At 45.4% G+C, this 21,595-nt stretch overlaps 1 protein-coding gene across 15 annotated transcripts in view; it reads right to left on the bottom strand.

Annotated features, from left to right (window-relative positions):
• Window positions 1-21,595, bottom strand: part of LOC123990523 (MAP/microtubule affinity-regulating kinase 3-like) — a 112,366-nt gene that overhangs the window by 9,530 nt on the left and 81,241 nt on the right. For 9 of the 15 annotated variants that reach the window (XR_006830667.1, XM_046291086.1, XM_046291082.1 and 6 more), the window contains exons 10-15: window positions 16,515-16,614; window positions 14,551-14,663; window positions 9,807-9,960; window positions 9,153-9,373; window positions 4,566-4,669; window positions 759-932 (exon numbers count right to left, since the gene is read on the bottom strand). Coding sequence is in view for 14 of the 15 variants with exons in the window: in XM_046291086.1 (XP_046147042.1) it covers window positions 759-932; window positions 4,566-4,669; window positions 9,153-9,373; window positions 9,807-9,960; window positions 14,551-14,663; window positions 16,515-16,614 (866 nt within the window). In the remaining variant the exon portion in view is untranslated. The remainder of the gene's footprint in view (window positions 1-758; window positions 933-4,565; window positions 4,670-9,152; window positions 9,374-9,806; window positions 9,961-14,550; window positions 14,664-16,514; window positions 16,615-21,595) is intronic. The other 6 variants (XM_046291088.1, XM_046291092.1, XM_046291089.1 and 3 more) reach the window with 1 other exon arrangement.

Here is a 21,595-nt window from a genome sequence, read left to right as displayed (position 1 = left end):
CGTGGGTGGAGGAAAGGGAAATTAAGATATTTTAGCTGTTGACCACATATTTTAGCCTGGGTCACGGCCTGTTTTCTGCGCAAGCCAAAGAGTTGGCTAAAGCAGACAAGGTTCCAGGTTATGCACATTCAAAAGAGGGGACACCATCACCCTGTTCTGTGAACGAGTACCGAAACTACCTGAAACAATACCATTTCACATCTCTTACCTGAAAGAGCAGCAGATGTCAAGTCGGATGGTTTTGGTTAGCTACGACTTTATCAACCACATCATGATGAAACACATGTTTTTATTGTTTAGTTGACTAAAGAGTTAAAGGGAACCTAAACAGAGTTTTAGGACATTCAGGCCAATTACCTTAATGCAGCTACTGATCTTTGCTCCATTAGGGATTTTGTTTGTCAGGTGAGATTTGGCTAGCACTACTTTAGACCAAAGACACTGGGGTAAGTTAGTGGGAAGAGAGAGGACACAATCCTTCTCTGTGTTAAGACAAAAACCTTTACCAGAGGTAACAGCCATTGGTGGAGATGCTTTGGGGGTGGAGCTAAAGGAATGAGAAGAGGGCAGATACACGGGATGAGTGTTGGGGAGGGAAATATTCAGATTGGTCAGAGGGCGCTAGAGAGAAAAAGTGGGGACATAGAGGGGGATGGAAAATCGAGGTTAGAAAGACGAGCAGACGGACATAACGTGGCCCCTGGGAAGAGGAGGACCTCTGGTTGAACACCTGGGAGGCATGGTGGGAAGCCCCTTACTTAGGCCTGAAGAAGTCGCCATCGGTAGGTGGCAGCGTTTGGCGGCAGGTGTGGCCCGAAGCCGACAGGGACGCGGCCTTCTGGTGGCGCAGGCGGACCGAGGCTGAGGAGACGGTGAGGGCCTTGGCGTAGGCAGAAGGGCTAGTGGCACAGGCCGCCGACATTTCACTCATGCTGCCCCCCGGAGGACAGGAGGTGAAGTGCGGTGAAAAAGGCCACAGGGCCAGAGCAAAACAAGTGGGTTTTAATAAAGCATTGAGGGCATAAAAAGAGTCAAACTTCATAAGATAAAAAAAGAGGACAGAAGAGGAAGCAATCCTTTCTGTCCAGGCTCCCTTGAATGAATGTACTGTAGCATAGATAGTTAGACAAGCAAAAGTTGAAGGGAGCCTTCTTAGCAGTGGTGACTGTCTCTGTATTGGGTTGCACTGGATGGTCAAAGGGTGTGGATTGTGGACTGCATATGAGTGTCTATCAATCTGCTGTGTCCCCCCCTCAGTCCTCGATACATATCGGTTTTTATTTATAATTGGATCAGTGTATCGCAAATGTCACATTGTACTAATTTCCTGTGTGAATGTCATGAATGAATCATTCAAAAAGTAATCTTGGTGACAAATCTGAGCACTCAAATTGAATTGCCATGGTAACACAAGACACCTTGTAAAACAAAATGAGCGCTTCTTAGTGTACAAGTGTACAACTACCTCCCTGTTCAACTACATTTTCTTATGTTTGGTGCCTAATGAACATCTCCGACAGAGAGAGATCAAAGAATTTGACCGCTGCAGACCGACCGAGGTCAAAGAACGTTTTAAACCCTCTTGTAACCATGTGTATAAATTCAAACACATACTGAACACCAACCTTCCAAGCACTTTTCATCCTCAAGATTCTCTTGGCATAGTCCATTTTAATCTCAACAAATTTCTCAGATTTGTTGTCAGAACACTTCAACAAGAAACCCGCCTCTACTCTGCGTTCTATTGGCAAACGTGCAATCACTGGAGAGTAAACTGGACAAGATTCATTTGAGATTATCCTATCAACGTGATCTGAAGAACTGGAATATCCTATTTTTCTCAGAGTCGCGGCTGAACAAGGACATGGATAATATACATCCAGCTGTTTTCTTTAACACATCAGCAGGACAGAACGGCAACGTCGGGCAAACTCAGAGGGGAAGTGGTGTATGTCTCTTTGTTAACAACAGCTGATGCGCAATACCTCATAATAAGCTGTAGACCATAATACACTGAACAAAAATATAAACGCAACATGTAAAGTCTTGGTTCCATGTTTCATGAGCTGAAATAAAATATCTCCAAAATGTTCCGTATATAGAAAAAACTTATTTCTCTCAAATTCTGTGAACAAGTTTGTTTACATCCCTGTTTGTGAGCATTTCTCCTTTGTCATGATAATCCATCCACCTGACAGGTGTGGCATATCAATAAGCTGATTAAACTGCATGATGACTAGTACACAGCTGCAACTTGTGCTGGTAACAAAAGGCCCCTAAAATGTTCAGTTTTGTCACACAACACCCCAGTTTTGATGGAGCGTGCAATTGGCATGCTGAGTGCAGGAATATACACCAGAGCTGTTGCCAGAGAATTGAATGTTAATTTCTCTACCGTAAGCCGCATCCAACATAATTTTCAGTATGTCCAATCAGCCTCGCAACCACAGACCATGTGTATGGCGTTGTATGGGCGATCGGTTTGCTGATGTCAACGTTGTGAACAGAGTGCCCCATGGTGGCGGAGGGGTTATGGTATGGGCAGGCATAAGCTAGGGACAACAAACACAAATGCATTTTATTGATGCTAATTTCAATGCTCAGAGATACCGTGACTAGATCCTAAGGCCCATTGTTGTGCCATTCATCCGCCTCCATCATCTCATGTTTCAGCATGATAATGCACGGACGGCCCCATGTTGCAAGGATCGGTACACAATTCCTGGAAGCTGAAATCCCAGTTCTTCAATGGCCTGCATACTCACAGTGACCGTACGTACATATCTCAACCAGAAGCCATGGATTACAGGCAACATCCGCACAGAGCTAAAGGCTAGAGCTGCCACTTTCAAGGAGCGGGACACTAATTTGGACGCTTATAAGAAATCAAACATGGAAAGCGTCAATACAGGACTAAGATCGAATCCTACTACACCTGCTCTGACACTCATTGGATGTGGCCTGGCTTGAAAACTATCACGGATTACAAAGGGCACTAGCCGCGAGCTGTCCAGTGACGTGAGCCTACCAGACGAGCTACATGCCTTCAAATGCTCGCTTCGAGGCCAGCAACACTGAACCATGCTTGAGCGCACCAGCTTTTCTGGACAAATGTGTGATCAAGCTCTCCATAGCCGGTGTGAGTAAGACCTTTAAACAGCTTAACATGCACAAGGCCGCAGGGCCAGACGGATTACCAGGATGCGTACTCAGCTGTAATGCATCTTCACTGCCATTTTTAACCTCATTCTGACCCTGTAATACCTACATGTTTCAAGCAGACCACCAAGCTCAGCATGCAACAATATAGTGCCCTCCAAGCTCATCACTAAGCTGACCCTGGGACTGAACACCTCCCTCTGCTGGATCCTGGACTTTCTGACAGACCGCCCCCAGCTGGTGAGGGTAGGCAACAACGCATCCACAATGCTGACCCTCAACACGTGGGCCCCTCAAGGGTGCGTGCTTAGTCCCCTCCTGTATTCCCTGTTCACCCACAACTACGTGGCCAAGCACGACTCCAACACCGTCATTAAGTTTGCAGATGACACAACGGTGCTAGGCCTGATCACTGATCACTAAAAATTGATTCCAGAACAGTCAGGCTGTTCTCTCTGCTACTGCAAGGCAAGCGGTACAGGAGCGCCAAGTCTGGGACCAAAAGGCTCCTGAATAGCTTCTACCCCTAAGCCATAAGATTGCTGAACAGTTAATCAAATGGCCACGCTGACTATTTGTGCTGACTCTCTTGCACCGGCTCTATGCACACTCACCCAGACACGCACTACATACTATATGCTCACACACACTTAAAACACACACGCATGTTGACGCTACACACACACACACACTTTAACACTCTTCAACATACCCTGCTGCTACTCTGTTTATTATCTACCGATTACCTAGTCACTTTTACCCCTGCCTACGTGTACATATTACCTCAACTACCTCAGCTGCCTTGTACCCCTGCACATTGACTCGGTACCAGTCCCCCTTGTATTTAGCCTCGTTATTGGTATTTTATTGCGTTAGAATTTCCTTTAAAATGTTTCTGCTAATTTGTCTTACTTTTTAACTCTGCATTGTTGGGAAAGGGCTCGTAAGCATTTCACAGTCAAGTCTACACTTGTATTCGGCACGTGATAAATACCATTTTATTTATTTATTTTATCTCTTGTATTTTTGAACAACACAGAGTGCCGTTCACATGTGCTTTTTTAAATTTATCTGACACAACTACTCTGTTCCAATTATGATAGAGTCTTTTCAAATAGGCCAATGACTAAAGGTAGATATACAGTGTAGTTTCTATTGAGCTGGACATTAATAGGCCCCAATATAGCATCTCTGTGATTCTAAACCAATGTTTTTTTTTGACCATGACTATTTCACAGAGAAAACACTGTGTGTATAATGATGATGAAGAACGGGGCCTTCCTTTAGTAAAACAACAACCTTAACTAGAACATAATCATCAAGACCTGAATCTTGTACAGTGTGGTCAGGGTGGTGTATGTAGCTGCTGCAGGCTAGGAGGGACAACGGAAAAGACAGAGCCTCACCTGTTTTCTTTTCCGTTCTGGATGACAGAGTGGCGGTCTGAGGCGTTCCTCTCACTACACACATACGTGTTCCTCCTTCTCATGCCCCCTGATGTGGAGTTAGTCTGGGGGGAGAGAGAGAGAGAGAGAGAGAGTGATGAAAGGAGGGAGAGAGTGAACGAGAGTAAAAGAGAGCGAGAGGGTGATGAAAGGAGGGAGAGAGTGAAAGAGAGAGAGGGTGATGAAAGGAGGGAGAGAGGGTGATGAAAGGAGGGAGAGGGTGATGAAAGGAGGGAGAGAGTGAAAGAGAGAGAGGGTGATGAAAGGAGGGAGAGAGGGTGATGAAAGGAGGGAGAGGGTGATGAAAGGAGGGAGAGAGTTAAAGAGAGAGAGGGTGATGAAAGGAGGGAGAGGGTGATGAAAGGAGGGAGAGAGTGATGGGAGAGGGAAAGAGGGTGATGAAAGGAGGGAGTGAGTGAAAGAGAGAGGGTGATGAAAGGAGGGAGAGGGTGATGAAAGGAGGGAGAGGGTGATGAAAGGAGGGAGAGGGTGATGAAAGGAGGGAAAGAGTGAAAGAGAGAGGGTGATGAAAGGAGGGAGTGAGTGAAAGAGAGAGAGGGTGATGAAAGGAGGGAGAGAGGGTGATGGAAGGAGGGAGTGAGTGAAAGAGAGAGAGGGTGATGAAAGGAGGGAGAGAGGGTGATGGAAGGAGGGAGTGAGTGAAAGAGAGAGGGTGATGAAAGGATGGAGAGAATGAAAGAGAGCGGGTGATGCAAGAGAGAGTGAAAGAGAGAGTGAAAGAGAGAGGGTGATGAAAGGAGGGAGTGAGTGAAAGAGAGAGAGGATGATGAAAGGAGGGAGAGAGTGAAAGAGAGAGGGTGATGAAAGGAGGGAGAGAGGATGATGAAAAGAGGGAGTGAGTGAAAGAGAGAGAGGATGATGAAAGGAGGGAGTGAGTGAAAGAGAGAGAGAGGAATTCATAACTGCACACGTATTGCTGTTTCTTTTTTTTAACACAAGCTTGTTGTCACCGTTGTGCTTTGGCGTGTCAATGGTTTCTTCAATTTAATTGCGAGAGAGAGAGGGTGAGGACGGAAGGTGAGCAGTATAGTGACAGACAGAGACAGAAAGAAAAATCAATAAATAAACCAAAGAAAGAGTTTCTTGTGAGGCCCAGTACAAATGCTGTAAACACTATCTCGACCCCTCTTCAACATTGATCATCAAGCCCAAAAGAGCTACCCTGTGAGTGAGTGTGTGGCTAAATATCCATACCCAGATATCCATACTTACAGTGCCCTGCGAAAGTATTCGGCCCCCTTGAACTTTGCGACCTTTTGCCACATTTCAGGCTTCAAACATAAAGATATAAAACTGTATTTTTTTGTGAAGAATCAACAACAAGTGGGACACAATCATGAAGTGGAACGACATTTATTGGATATTTCAAACTTTGGTAACAAATCAAAAACTGAAAAATTGGGCGTGCAAAATTATTCAGCCCCTTTACTTTCAGTGCAGCAAATGTTGACCTAAATGACTAATGATGATAAATACAATCCACCTGTGTGTAATCAAGTCTCCGTATAAATGCACCTGCACTGTGATAGTCTCAGAGGTCCGTTAAAAGCGCAGAGAGCATCATGAAGAACAAGGAACACACCAGGCAGGTCCGAGATACTGTTGTGAAGAAGTTTAAAGCCGGATTTGGATACAAAAAGATTTCCCAAGCTTTAAACATCCCAAGGAGCACTGTGCAAGCGATAATATGGAAATGGAAGGAGTATCAGACCACTGCAAATCTACCAAGACCTGGCCGTCCCTCTAAACTTTCAGCTCATACAAGGAGAAGACTGATCAGAGATGCAGCCAAGAGGCCCATGATCACTCTGTATGAACTGCAGAGATTTACAGCTGAGGTGGGAGACTCTGTCCATAGGACAACAATCATTTGTATATTGCACAAATCTGGCCTTTATGGAAGAGTGGCAAGAAGAAAGCCATTTCTTAAAGATATCCATAAAAAGTGTTGTTTAACGTTTGCCACAAGCCACCTGGGAGACACACCAAACATGTGGAAGAAGGTGCTCTGGTCAGATGAAACCAAAATTGAACTTTTTGGCAACAATGCAAAACGTTATGTTTGGCGTAAAAGCAACACAGCTCATCACCGTGAACACACCATCCCCACTGTCAAACATGGTGGTGGCAGCATCATGGTTTGGGCCTGCTTTTCTTCAGCAGGGACAGGGAATATGGTTAAAATTGATGGGAAGATGGATGGAGCCAAATACAGGACCATTCTGGAAGAAAACCTGATGGAGTCTGCAAAAGACCTGAGACTGGGACAGAGATTTGTCTTCCAACAAGACAATGATCAACACATAAAGCAAAATCTACAATGGAATGGTTCAAAAATAAACATATACAGGTGTTAGAATGGCCAAGTCAAAGTCCAGACCTGAATCCAATCGAGAATCTGTAGAAAGAACTGATAACTGCTGTTCACAAATGCTCTCCATCCAACCTCACTGAGTTCGAGCTGTTTTGCAAGGAGGAATGGGAAAAAATGTCAGTCTCTCGATGTGCAAAACTGATAGAGACATACCCCAAGCGACTTACAGCTGTAATCGCAGCAAAAGGTGACGCTACAAAGTATTAACTTAAGGGGGCTGAATAATTTTGCACGCCCAATTTTTTTGATTTGTTAAAAAAGTTTGAAATATCCAATAAATGTCGTTCCACTTCATGATTGTGTCCCACTTGTTGATTCTTCACAAAAAAAATACAGTTTTATATCTTTATGTTTGAAGCCTGAAATGTGGCAAAAGGTCGGCAAAGTTCAAGGGGGGCGAATACTTTCGCAAGGCACTGCATATTTAAAATAGTATGCTGATTGAGTATGCGAAAGGATTGTATTTGAAAATATTGTATTCTTTAAATGCCAGGATGTCATACTCATTTAGATTTTCATCTAGTAGAATTCACTGCACACTATCGACAAAAAGAAGGGTATTTTCAGACCTACGTGTATTTGACAACAGCTGAAGAATCAGCTGATAATTAGATGCCAACAAATGGCTGGTAGCAACGCATTACATTTACATTACATTTAAGTCATTTAGCAGACGCTCTTATCCAGAGCGACTTACAAATTGGTGCATTCACCTTATGACATCCACATTAGATGACGTAGTCTCAATGTAGGTGAGCCTATTACGTTTGTTGCTTACTGCATACATTTGTCCTAAACAGTACGTTCTATACAATACAGTATTAAGACCCACATTTTGTTACGTTACAGCAGGGGTGTCAAAGTCAAATGGACGGAGGGCCAAATAAAAAATTTATTGAGGGCCGGAAATGTTCATTGAAAATTTTTTAAATGACGCATATAGTCTAGTGAACCTAATTGAACCTAAAAAACCTTCTCTCGGGCCGGATGTGGCCCGCGGGCCTTGACTCTGACATATGTGCGTTACAGCCTTAATCGAAAATTGACAAAATTATTTTTCCCCCTCATCAATCTACACACTATACCCCATAATGACATTACAATACCCCATAATGACGAAGCAAACACAGGTTTTTATACACATACATAAAAAATGAAATATCACATTTGCGTAAGTATTCAGACCCTTTACTCGGTACTTTGTTGAAGCAACTTTGTTAGTGATTACAACCTCGAGTCTTGGGTATGACGCTACAAGCTTGGCACACCTGTATTTGGGGAGTTTCTCCCATTCTTCTCTGCAGATCCTCTCAAGCTCTGTCAGCTTGGATGGGGAGCGTTGCTGCACAGCTATTTTCAGGTTTTTCCAGACATGTTCGATTGGGTTCAAGTCCGGGGTCTGGCTGGGCCACTCAAAGACATTCAGAGACTTGTCCCAAAGCCATGCAAGTGTTGTCTTGGCTGTATGCTTAGGGTCGTTGTGCTGTTGGAAGGTGAACCTTCGCCCAGTCTGAGGTCCTGAGCGCTCTGGAGCAGGTTTTCATCAAGGATCTCTCTGTACATTGCTCCATTCATCTTTGCCCCGATCCTGACTAGCCTCCCAGTCCCTGCCGCTGAAAAACATCTCCACAGCATGATGCTGCAACAACCATGCTTTACGGTAGGGATGGTGCCAGGTTTCCAATTTCCTCGACCTCATGGGTTGGTTATTGCTCTGACATGCGCTGTCAGCTCAATTGAATTTGAGCTCAATTTCGAGTCTCATAGCAAAGGGTCTGAATACTTATGTAAATAAGGTATTTCTGTTTTTTATTTTTTATTTTTTACAAATTTGCAAAAATGTCTAAAAAACTGTTTTTGCTTTGTCATTATAGGGTATTGTATGTAGATTGCATATTTTTTATATTTATTTAATCCAATAAGGCTGTAACTTAGTAAAATGTGGAAAAAGTCAAGGGGTCTGAATACTTTCCGAAGGCACTGTATGTAGTAAGATTAGTACACAGTGTATAGTTTTAGTAAGTAGAAGTCAAGACAGATTTTAGACACAGACATTGACATCAAGCCCCAAAACCCTGTGAGTGACTGAGTGTGTGTGTGTGTATGAGTGGTTGGTGTGTGGATGCGTGTGTATACATATTTTGTGTACTCACGCTGGGTGTGGTGGAGCCCTTCTTGCGGTCGGGGATGTCGGCCTTGTTAGGGTTGTTGGCGTTACCCAATAGGGGACTGGCAGGGGCACCGCTGCCACCACGCCCGCCTGGTGAAACAGACTTCCGTGGCTGGGCACCCCCATCCTCTTTGTGATCGCCGTTGTCATCCGAGGTGGTCTGGCTCCTCTTGGGGTAGCCCACCGAAGGAATGGACGGACCGGCTGGATGGAGGGAGGGAGGGAGAGACACACATGGATGAGTGTGGAGTTACAATGAGAACTGTGGTGCATTTGATGTTCACATCGCTCTTCCTATAACACTTATCCCCCTTTCCCTCCTTACTCCTCCTCCTCTCAATGTCCCCCCTCCTCCTTCTCCTCTCAATGCCTCCCCTCCTCCTTCTCCTCTCAATGCCTCCCCTCCTCCTTCTCCTCTCAATGCCTCCCCTCCTCCTTCTCCTCTCAATGCCTCCCCTCCTCCTCCTCCCCTCAATGCCTCCCTTCGTCCTCCTCCCCTGCATCTCCCCTCCTTCTCCTGTGTCTCTTATCTCCCCCTTTCATGGGTTCTTCCTCGCTCTCCCTCCTCCATCCTGTCCCACTTACATCCCCCTCTTCCTCCCTATCCTCCCCGCTCCATCTTCTCCCACCCTCTCACCCTGGTCGCTGTAGCGTCTCTGTTTCTGGGTGCCGGAGATGGACCGCTGGGCCTTGAGGTGGGCAGGAGACTGGCCGTTGTTGTTGTGCTCGCTGGCAGGCCGCGCCTTGGCCAGAGACAGATTACTGCTGGAACTGGAGTCACTGACCTCCAACTAGGAAAGAGGGGAAGAGAAGAAAAGCTTACACATAAATCACACTGCAGATTAAAATGAGTTCTACTGTATTTTATGAGCAGATCTGTGCCATTTTGTGACAAAAAGTCACTCAGTGTGCGTTTCTCAATATGCATACAACTTCATTCTCCGAGGACGTTCTTGTGTGGAAGAGAGTGCGAAGAATGCATAAGAATTTACATATGAGAAGCAAGCTACTTTTACATGTACAAAACGACCTAAAACTAATGCTGTAATGCAATGTAGATAGGCCAATGGTAAGCTACGAATTCTTTATGGCTAGCTAGCTAGCTACCAATTCTTTGTCAGTTAGCCTGCGCTCTACGCACACTACAGTGGGTATTATAGGCAGGTAGATATGCTAAATTAACATAGTATGTATTTTATACAAGATTAAATATTCTAGCTTGGCAACAGTTTACTCCGAAGTCAGAGTTTATTTTCTCTTGCTTCAGCTCGAAAACCGTTGGCTATTGTTTAAGAGATTTTTCATCATGTTTTACATGGTTGTGTCATATTACATCAACAATCCTGGGAATTTAGTTGACGCTTGCATCGATGCATCCTTCAAAATGTGTACAGAGTACGTGTTCCATACTCTGACCATTGTGTGCTCCAGTTTGCGTGCTCGAAATGCGGTAGTATGCATATTGAGAAACACCAATTTTGTGTTGGATGGAAATTTTTTTTAAATGCACTAAATTTTTCTTGAATCTTCAACATAGTAATGCTACCAAAAAATAATTTACAGAAACAAGTTACAAATGGAGTCGTCCATGATTCACCAAATTATATTTTAAGCATATGTTTTATTTTCAGTCTCCATCTCCACTGAATGAGGTTAACTGTAAGGATTTATTTCCTAATAATAATGTAAAATTAACAAATGTACTGAAAGACCTGTGTGAAGGTCAACCTACAGAGGAGGAACTTCTTGAGGCAATTAAATCCTTTTAGTGTTTAAAAACACCATGGCTTGATGATATACCAGTAGAGATAGGTCAGTATATCCCACCTTTTGTACTCAAAGATCAATTTTTAGCATGTTTTAACTACTCCTATACAAATGATAGACTTTCAGGTACTCATTACTACTGAAACAGGACCCAGGTGGTAAGTATAATTTTATTTGACCTTTATTTAACTAGGCATGTCAGCTCGGGGGTTTGAACTTGCAACCTTCTGGTTACTAGTCCAACTCTCTAACCATTAGGCTACCCTGCCACCCCAATAATGATCCAGTCCATTTAAAAAACTGGAGACCTCTTACACTTAGTGAAATGTGTAAGATGCTCTAGAAAATCCTGGTGAAATGTGTAAGAGGCCACCAGAAACTCCTGGTGAAATGTGTAAGAGGCCACCAGAAACTCCTGGTGAAATGTGTAAGAGGCCACCAGAAACTCCTGGTGAAATGTGTAAGAGGCCTCCAGGCGATCCTGGTGAAATGTGTTAGAGGCCTCCAGAAACTCCTGGTGAAATGTGTAAGAGGCCTCCAGGCGATCCTGGTGAAATGTGTAAGAGGCCTCCAGAAACTCCTGGTGAAATATGTAAGAGGCCACCAGAAACTCCTGGTGAAATGTGTAAGAGGCCTCCAGAAACTCCTGGTGAAATGTGTAAGAGGCCTCCAGAAACTCCTGGTGAAATGTGTAAGAGGCCTCCAGAAACTCCTGGTGAAATGTGTAAGAGGCCTCCAGAAACTCCTGGTGAAATGTGTAAGAGGCCTCCAGAAACTCCTGGTGAAATGTGTAAGAGGCCTCCAGGCGATCCTGGTGAAATGTGTAAGAGGCCTCCAGAAACTCCTGGTGAAATGTGTAAGAGGCCTCCAGAAACTCCTGGTGAAATGTGTAAGAGGCCTCCTTTCCCCCTTCTGATGACCAGGTGGCGAATCGCATCTCTGCATGTCTGGCAGACATATCAGTGTGGATGACGGATCACCACCTCAAACTGAACCTCGGCAAGACGGAGCTGCTCTTCCTCCCGGGGAAGGACTGCCCGTTCCATGATCTCGCCATCACGGTTGACAACTCCATTGTGTCCTCCTCCCAGAGCGCCAAGAACCTTGGCGTGATCCTGGACAACACCCTGTCGTTCTCAACTAACATCAAGGCGGTGGCCCGTTCCTGTAGGTTCATGCTCTACAACATCCGCAGAGTACGACCCTGCCTCACACAGGAAGCGGCGCAGGTCCTAATCCAGGCACTTGTCATCTCCCGTCTGGATTACTGCAACTCGCTGTTGGCTGGGCTCCCTGCCTGTGCCATTAAACCCCTTCAACTCATCCAGAACGCCGCAGCCCGTCTGGTGTTCAACCTTCCCAAGTTCTCTCACGTCACCCCGCTCCTCCGTTCTCTCCACTGGCTTCCAGTTGAAGCTCGCATCCGCTACAAGACCATGGTGCTTGCCTACGGAGCTGTGAGGGGAACGGCACCTCAGTACCTCCAGGCTCTGATCAGGCCCTACACCCAAACAAGGGCACTGCGTTCATCCACCTCTGGCCTGCTCGCCTCCCTACCACTGAGGAAGTACAGCTCCCGCTCAGCCCAGTCAAAACTGTTCGCTGCCCTGGCCCCCCAATGGTGGAACAAACTCCCTCACGACGCCAGGACAGCGGAGTCAATCACCACCTTCCGGAGACACCTGAAACCCCACCTCTTTAAGGAATACCTAGGATAGGTTAAGTAATCCCTCTCACCCCACCCCCCTAAGTTTTAGATGCACTATTGTTAAGTGACTGTCCCACTGGATGTCATAAGGTGAATGCACCAATTTGTAAGTCGCTCTGGATAAGAGCGTCTGCTAAATGACTTAAATGTAAAAATGTAAATGCAATCCTGGTGAAATGTGTAAGAGGCCTCCAGAAACTCCTGGTGAAATGTGTAAGAGGCCTCCAGGCGATCCTGGTGAAATGTGTAAGAGGCCTCCAGAAACTCCTGGTGAAATGTGTAAGAGGCCTCCAGAAACTCCTGGTGAAATGTGTAAGAGGCCTCCAGAAACTCCTGGTGAAATGTGTAAGAGGCCTCCAGAAACTCCTGGTGAAATGTGTAAGAGGCCTCCAGAAACTCCTGGTGAAATGTGTAAGAGGCCTCCAGAAACTCCTGGTGAAATGTGTAAGAGGCCTCCAGAAACTCCTGGTGAAATGTGTAAGAGGCCTCCAGGCGATCCCGGTGAAATGAATAGCACATAGAATAAAACGTTTTTACCAGATATTGTTCATCCTGAGAAGACAGATTTTTTACATGGACAATATATCTGAGATAATATGTGACAATGAAACATAAAATATACCTGGCCTGGTCTTCATAGCAGAAATTTTGGTGAATCTCTTATACAATGGGTTAAAGTTATGTACAGCAACCCCAGGTGTAAAATAGTAAATAATGGTTACTACTCAAAAAGTATTGAACTGTTAAGAGGAGAAAAACAAGGATGTCCATTGTCTCCTTACAAATAGCAGTGTTTGGCCATTTGGAAAGCCATAGTCAATCAATCTATAATATAATATAATAATACTCGTAGGAAAGATTTTCATCCTTAGCTCACAATCTGTGGATAATTACGATTAGAAAGTTTCAAAATGTATGTAAAACATCACAACACAATTAAAAAAATATACTGCACATGGAAACCAAATGAGGAAGGACTATGGTGATAGGTGGGATGGGCTGAGGGGCAGGATTAAAGAGCTGAGGTCTATGGTGATAGGTGGGATGGGCTGAGGGTGGTTGAGGGGTGGGATTAAAGAGCTGAGGTCTATGGTGATAGGTGGGATGGGCTGAGGGTGGTTGAGGAGTGGGATTAAAGAGCTGAGGTCTATGGTGATAGGTGGGATGGGCTGAGGGTGGTTGAGGGGTGGGATTAAAGAGCTGAGGTCTATGGTGATAGGTGGGATGGGCTGAGGGTGGTTGAAGGGTGGGATTAAAGAGCTGAGGTCTATGGTGATAGGTGGGATGGGCTGAGGCTGGTTGAGGGGTGGGATTAAAGAGCTGAGGTCTATGGTGATAGGTGGGATGGGCTGAGGGTGGTTGAGGGGTGGGATTAAAGAGCTGAGGTCTATGGTGATAGGTGGGATGGGCTGAGGGTGGTTGAGGGGTGGGATTAAAGAGCTGAGGTCTATGGTGATAGGTGGGATGGGCTGAGGCTGGTTGAGGGGTGGGATTAAAGAGCTGAGGTCTATGGTGATAGGTGGGATGGGCTGAGGGTGGTTGAGGGGTGGGATTAAGAGCTCATGTTCGGTAATGTATTATTGTTATATGATGTAAAGTGTGAATTGTAAAATGTATGTATATGTAGAAAAAAAGCTGTAAAAACAGATAAATATATTTGTGTCCTCAGAAGAGGATGGGTTAATAATATATATATATTTATTTTAATTTTAAAAAGTAGATCTTAAAATAAAGAGAGACCTTTTGAAAGCGCAAAAAAGTGACGGCATCACCCAAACAGACAATCACTTCAGGTACAGTATTTTGCATTTAATTGCACTTGCCAAAAATGTCAGGTAGAAACCAAGACCAAGAACTAATACATGCTAGAGCCAGCACTTTCAGACATGGCTAGGTCTCCCCTTACCTCTGTGGACTTCCTTCCCAGTAGCAGGTAGGTGGCGGTGATCTCATCGTACTTCATCCTGGTTAGAGACTCAGTCACCTCCTCCCGAGTGTAGCCCATCCCCACCATGATGTCTGCAGGAGAACAGGAGTGGGATAGGACAGCTGTTAGCATTAGAGGCTGCAGCCTGGGGTTGTCTAGCGGTTAGGGATGCTGCCTTCAAATCCAGCCCATACCCTTTTGACACAAACCCTCTGTCAACTTTCCTGTCTCTCCCTTGTGGTTTCTAACCAATCATTTAAAATAAAACAAGGGGAAATTGGATGTACAGCAACAACATACTGCATACATCCGAGAGAGACACAGAGAGAGAGACAGAGAGAGAGAGAGAGAGACAGAGAGGGAGACAGAGAGAGAGAGGGAGACAGAGAGAGAGACAGAGGGACAGAGAGAGACAGAGAGAGACAGAGAGAGACAGAGAGAGACAGAGAGAGAGAGAGAGAGAGAGAGAGAGAGAGAGAGAGAGAGAGAGAGAGAGAGAGAGAGAGAGAGAGACAGAGACAGAGAGAGAGAAAGAGAGACAGAGACAGAGACAGAGAGAGAGCACTGATGGCTGGTGAAACAACAGCTCATTCTCTCTATCATCAGTGCTGAGTGAGGGCATGGTAGGAGCAGATCAATGCTGGCATCAACAGACAGAGGGCATGGTAGGAGCAGATCAATGCTGGCATCAACATGTATGGGGTGAGGGAGAGCGGGGTGCGAGTGGAAAGAACAAGGCCTGCCAGACTGTATCGACTCCTGGATCTGTGTGCGTGTATGTGTGTGTGTGTGTGCATGCACACATACATTTTAATGACTGTGTGTTACAGAGTGTGGTTGTGTTAATGCGTGGTCAAGTGTGCTTTTTAATGACTGTGTGCATGTCTGAGTGGAGTGCTAGGCCGTGGGTGTCTGAAAACAATCCAGCTCTGCCACGCTCACGTTGGGTACAGCATGCCAGGCTAGCCCGCAACACAGGCAGGCTCCCCCTAATACATGTGCCAACCTATCTACTCTCTCCTGCAACCAACCAACAAGTAAGAGTTCCTAGCAGCTGATACAGCTGATACAGCTGATAGTTACGCATTGAGAATACTACCTATAGAACCACATCAGCTCTAAGTGACTTAAATCCTCATTTACAAGCACTTCGCTACACTCGCAATAACATCCTCTAACTATGTGTAAATGTGACCAATAACATCCTCTAACTATGTGTAAATGTGACCAATAACATCCTCTAACTATGTGTATATGTGACCAATAACATCCTCTAACTATGTGTAAATGTGACCAATAACATCCTCTAACTATGTGTAAATGTGACCAATAACATCCTCTAACTATGTGTAAATGTGACCAATAACATCCTCTAACTATGTGTAAATGTGACCAATAACATCCTCTAACTATGTGTAAATGTGACCAATAACATCCTCTAACTATGTGTATATGTGACCAATAACATTTGATTTGATTCATGTACCTACAGGGGTCAAAGTGTAACTAGATAGTTCTGATTTTCTGTTTTTTATTATGTTTATTATTTCAGCATTAACCAACCTTCCTCCTGAAGAGCTAGCGGATGTGCAGGCTTTTGCTCCAGCCCACCTTTAACACACCACATTCTACTAATCAGCGTCTCCTCAGGACCTTGATTAGTATAATAATTTTGTGTTAGAGCAGGGCTGGGACAAAAGCCTGTATACTCAGCAACTTTCCATGAGGAGGCTGCCCATTCCTGGTTTTAATAAAGTCATTATCTATATTCAGAAGTATGGGTACACATGTAAAGATGGTCCCTGATTCGCTCCCTAACCCTTCCTGTTGATGTTTGCAAACCTATAAGGTGGAAGCTCCAGCACCACACTGTTTATTTACACCTATCCAAGGGAGAGAAATGGGAGTGGCTGGTACACAGAGGAGTGCTCGAGTCAGTGTACCTATTCTCTTCTGGTCCGTGATGTCCGTTTCTGGTTCCACGAAGGGCTTCATCTCATCCTCCTCACAGCCGGCGTTTATCCACCGGTCTTTCATGATTTGCTAGGAGGGAGAAGGACACACACACATTATAATTTCCACTCTACAGGCCCAATTTGATGACAGTGACACATTACCATCTTGTCCCTGCGCCTATGAACTTAGATCTGTATAGGATTCATGGATTGGATAGGAACCATATAAGCAATATGTCAATGTAGGCTATATATTTATAATATTATATGTCAATGTAGGCTATATACTTATAATATTATATGTCAATGTAGGCTATATATTTATATAATATTATATGTCAATGTAGGCTATATATTTATATAATATTATATGTAAATGTAGGCTATATATTTATCATATATGTCAATGTAGGCTATATATTTATAATATTATATGTCAATGTAAGCTATATACTTATAATATTATATGTCAATGTAGGCTATATATTTATATAATATTATATGTCAATCTAGGCTATATATTTATATAATATTATATGTCAATGTAGGCTATATATTTATATAATATTATATGTCAATGTAGGCTATATACTTATAATATTATATGTCAATGTAGGCTATATACTTATAATATTATATGTCAATCTAGGCTATATATTTATATTATATATGTCAACGTAGGCTATATATTAATATAATATATGTCATCCTAGGCTATACAGTATTAAGACCCCTTGACTTTTTCCACATTTTGTTACGTTAATGGGGTAAAAAAAAAAATCCTCATCAATCTACACACAATACCTCATAATGACATCACAATAACCCATAATGACATCATAATACCCCATAATGACAAAACAAAAACAGGTTTTTAGAACATTTTGCAAATGTATTTTAAAAAAAAACTGAAATCTCACATTTACATAAGTATTCAGACCCCTTACTCAGGACTTTGTTGAAGCACCTTTAGCAGCGATTACAGCCTTGAGTCTTCTTGGGTATGACGCTACAAGCTTGGCACATCTGTATTCGGGGAGATTCTCCCAATCCTCTCTGCAGTTCCTCTAAAGCTCTGTCAGGTTGGATGGGGAGCATCGCTGCACAGCTATTTTCAGGTCTCTCCAGAGATCTTTGATCGGGTTCAAGTCCGGGCTCTGGCTAGGCCACTCAAGGACATTCAGAGACTTGTCCCAAAGACATTCATGCATTGTCTTGGCTGCGTGCTTAAGTTATTTGGCCCAATGGAAGGTGAACCTTCGCCCCAGTCTGAGGTCCTGAGCACTGTGGAGCAGGTTTTCATCAAGGATCTCTCTGTACTTTGCTCCGTCCATCTTTGCCTCGATCCTGACTAGTCTCCCAGTCCCTGCCAATGAAATACATCCCCACAGCATGATGCTGCCACCACCATGCTTCACCATAGGGTTGGTGCCAGGTTTCCTCCAGACGTGACGCTTGGCATTCAGGTCAAAGAATCTTGTGGTGCCTTTCGGCAAACTCCAAGCTGGCAGTCATGTGCCTTTTACTGAGGAGTGGCTTCCGTCAGGCCATTCTACCATAAAGGCTGATTGGTAGAGTGCTGCAGATATGGTTCTTCTTCTTAAAGGTTCTCCCATCACCACAGAGTTCTTGGTTACCTCCCTGACCAAGGCCCTTCTCCCCTGATTGCTCAGTGTGGCCGGGTAGCCAGCTCTAGGAAGAGTCTTGGTGGTTCCAAACTTCTTCCATTTAAGAATGATGGAGGCCACTGTGTTCTTGGGGACCTTCAATGCTGCAGACATTTTTTTGTACCCTTGCCAAGATCTGTGCACAATCAAACAGTCTCTGAGCTCTACGGACAATTCCTTCGACCTCATGGCTTGGTTTTTTTTCTCTGACATGCACTGTCAACTGTGGGACCTTATATAGACAGGTGTGTGCCTTTCCAAATCATGTCCAATCAATTGAATTGACCACAGGTGGACTCCAATCAAGATGTAGAAACATCTCAAGGATGATCAATGTTAACAGGATGCACCTGAACTCAATTTCGAGTCTCATATCAAAGAGTCTGAATACTTGTGTAAATAACTTCAGCTTTTATTTTTAATACATCTGCAAGAATTTCTAAAAACCTGTTTTCGCTTTGTCATTATGGGGTATAGAGTGTAGATTGATCAGGGAAAAAACTAGTAACAAAATGTGAGGGATCTGAATACTTTCCGAATGTAAGTCGACTGACTTGAAATGGCATTGAGCCCAAACCTGGAGGGCAGTGACGGTGCAGAGATGGACTGATAAGTGGAGGGCACGAGGTGGTTTGATAAGTGGAGGGCACGAGGTGGTTGGATAAGTGGAGGGCACGAGGTGGTTGGATAAGTGGAGGGCACGAGGTGGTTGGATAAGTGGAGGGTACGAGGTGGTTGGATAAGTGGAGGGCACGAGGTGGTTGGATAAGTGGAGGGCACGAGGTGGTTGGATAAGTGGAGGGTACGAGGCGGTTGGATAAGTGGAGGGTACGAGGTGGTTGGATAAGTGGAGGGCACGAGGTGGTTGGATAAGTGGAGGGCACGAGGTGGTTGGATAAGTGGAGGGCACGAGGTGGTTGGATAAGTGGAGGGTACGAGGTGGTTGGATAAGTGGAGGGTACGAGGTGGTTGGATAAGTGGAGGGTACGAGGTGGTTGGATAAGTGGAGGGCACGAGGTGGTTGGATAAGTGGAGGGCACGAGGTGGTTGGATAAGTGGAGGGTACGAGGTGGTTGGATAAGTGGAGGGCACGAGGTGGTTGGATAAGTGGAGGGCACGAGGTGGTTGGATAAGTGGAGGGCACGAGGTGGTTGGATAAGTGGAGGGCACGAGGTGGTTGGATAAGTGGAGAGAACGAGGTGGTTGGATAAGTGGAGGGTTCTCGGTGGTTGGATAAGTGTAGGAGCATGTATGTTCGTGCTCCCATGATGCTTAGCCACTGTAGCCCTTGGTATCCAAACACCTTGCCAGTTGGGTGAAGTGCTTAGGGGAGAAAGACACACACTGGCTTTAGCCGTGGTGTTTTTCATTAGTCTTTGTGTATCACAGATACTAGAAAAGGAACAGGGCGCCACTCGGGACACAAACACTTCTCTTTTTCTCTCTGAGACAAGTCATCCTTATTCATTGTGTATTTATTCCTCTGCATTGTTGAGAAGGGCCCGTCAGTAAGCATTTCACTGTTAGTCTACACCTGTTGTTTACCAAGCATGTGACAAATATAATGTGATTTGAGTAGATCAATGTACACAAAAACACACACAAAGAATGCTGTGTGTTTCTGTGTATGTGCCTGTGTGTGGGGGGGGTTCTGTGTGTATGTGCGTGTGTGTGTATGTGTGTGCGCGAATAAGTGCATGTGCATCTAGCAGAGGTAAATCTACTTCAGCCGTTGGAAGAGGTGTGTGTGTGCGCGCACGCATTAGTGTGTGCATGTTTGCATGCGTGTGTGTGACCACATTCAGGTGCGGTTTTCAAACCCTGCATGCCATGCATCTCCACACAGGTCTGTGTGAGAGGGGTGGATGTAAAGGAGTCTGTGTGAGAGGGGTGGACATAAAGGAGTCTGTGTGAGAGGGGTGGACGTAAAGGAGTCTGTGTGAGAGGGTGGACATAAAGGAGTCTGTGTGAGAGATGGTGGACATAAAGGAGTCTGTGTGAGAGGGGTGGACGTAAAGGAGGAAGGAGTCTGTGTGAGAGGGGTGGACGTAAAGCAGGAAGGAGTCTGTGTGAGAGGGGTGGACGTAAAGCAGGAAGGAGTCTGTGTGAGAGGGGTGGACCTAAAGGAGTCTGTGTGAGAGGGGTGGACATAAAGGAGTCTGTGTGAGAGGGGTGGACGTAAAGCAGGAAGGCGTCTGTGTGAGAGGGGTGGACGTAAAGGAGGAAGGAGTCTGTGTGAGAGGGGTGGACATGAAGGAGTCTGTGTGAGAGGGGTGGACGTAAAGGAGTCTGTGTGAGAGGGGTGGACATAAAGGAGTCTGTGTGAGAGGGGTGGACGTAAAGGAGGAAGAAGTCTGTGTGAGAGGGGTGGACGTAAAGGAGTCTGTGTGAGAGGGGTGGACGTAAAGCAGGAAGGAGTCTGTGTGAGAGGGGTGGACGTAAAGGAGGAAGGAGTCTGTGTGAGAGGGGTGGACGTAAAGGAGTCTGTGTGAGAGAGGTGGACGTAAAGCAGGAAGGAGTCTGTGTGAGAGGGGTGGACATGAAGGAGTCTGTGTGAGAGGGGTGGACGTAAAGGAGTCTGTGTGAGAGGGGTGGACATAAAGGAGTCTGTGTGAGAGGGGTGGACGTAAAGGAGGAAGAAGTCTGTGTGAGAGGGGTGGACGTAAAGGAGTCTGTGTGAGAGGGGTGGACGTAAAGCAGGAAGGAGTCTGTGTGAGAGGGGTGGACGTAAAGGAGGAAGGAGTCTGTGTGAGAGGGGTGGACGTAAAGGAGTCTGTGTGAGAGAGGTGGACGTAAAGCAGGAAGGAGTCTGTGTGAGAGGGGTGGACGTAAAGGAGGAAGGAGTCTGTGTGAGAGGGGTGGACGTAAAGCAGGAAGGAGTCTGTGTGAGAGGGGTGGACATAAAGGAGTCTGTGTGAGAGGGGTGGACGTAAAGGAGGAAGGAGTCTGTGTGAGAGGGGTGGACGTAAAGCAGGAAGGAGTCTGTGTGAGAGGGGTGGACATAAAGCAGGAAGGAGTCTGTGTGAGAGGGGTGGACATAAAGGAGTCTGTGTGAGAGGGGTGGACATAAAGGAGTCTGTGTGAGAGGGGTGGACGTAAAGCAGGAAGGAGTCTGTGTGAGAGGGGTGGACGTAAAGCAGGAAGGAGTCTGTGTGAGAGGGGTGGACGTAAAGCAGGAAGGAGTCTGTGTGAGAGGGGTGGACCTAAAGGAGTCTGTGTGAGAGGGGTGGACGTAAAGCAGGAAGGAGTCTGTGTGAGAGGGGTGGACGTAAAGCAGGAAGGAGTCTGTGTGAGAGGGGTGGACGTAAAGCAGGAAGGAGTCTGTGTGAGAGGGGTGGACGTAAAGGAGGATGGAATCTGTGTGAGAGGGGTGGACATAAAGGAGTCTGTGTGAGAGGGGTG

Source organism: Oncorhynchus gorbuscha, linkage group LG12, assembly GCF_021184085.1.
Source record: "Oncorhynchus gorbuscha isolate QuinsamMale2020 ecotype Even-year linkage group LG12, OgorEven_v1.0, whole genome shotgun sequence".
NCBI classification, from domain to species: domain Eukaryota; kingdom Metazoa; phylum Chordata; class Actinopteri; order Salmoniformes; family Salmonidae; genus Oncorhynchus; species Oncorhynchus gorbuscha.
The sequence above is the reverse complement of the archived record's forward strand: the minus strand, read 5'-3'. Positions and strand labels throughout refer to the sequence as shown.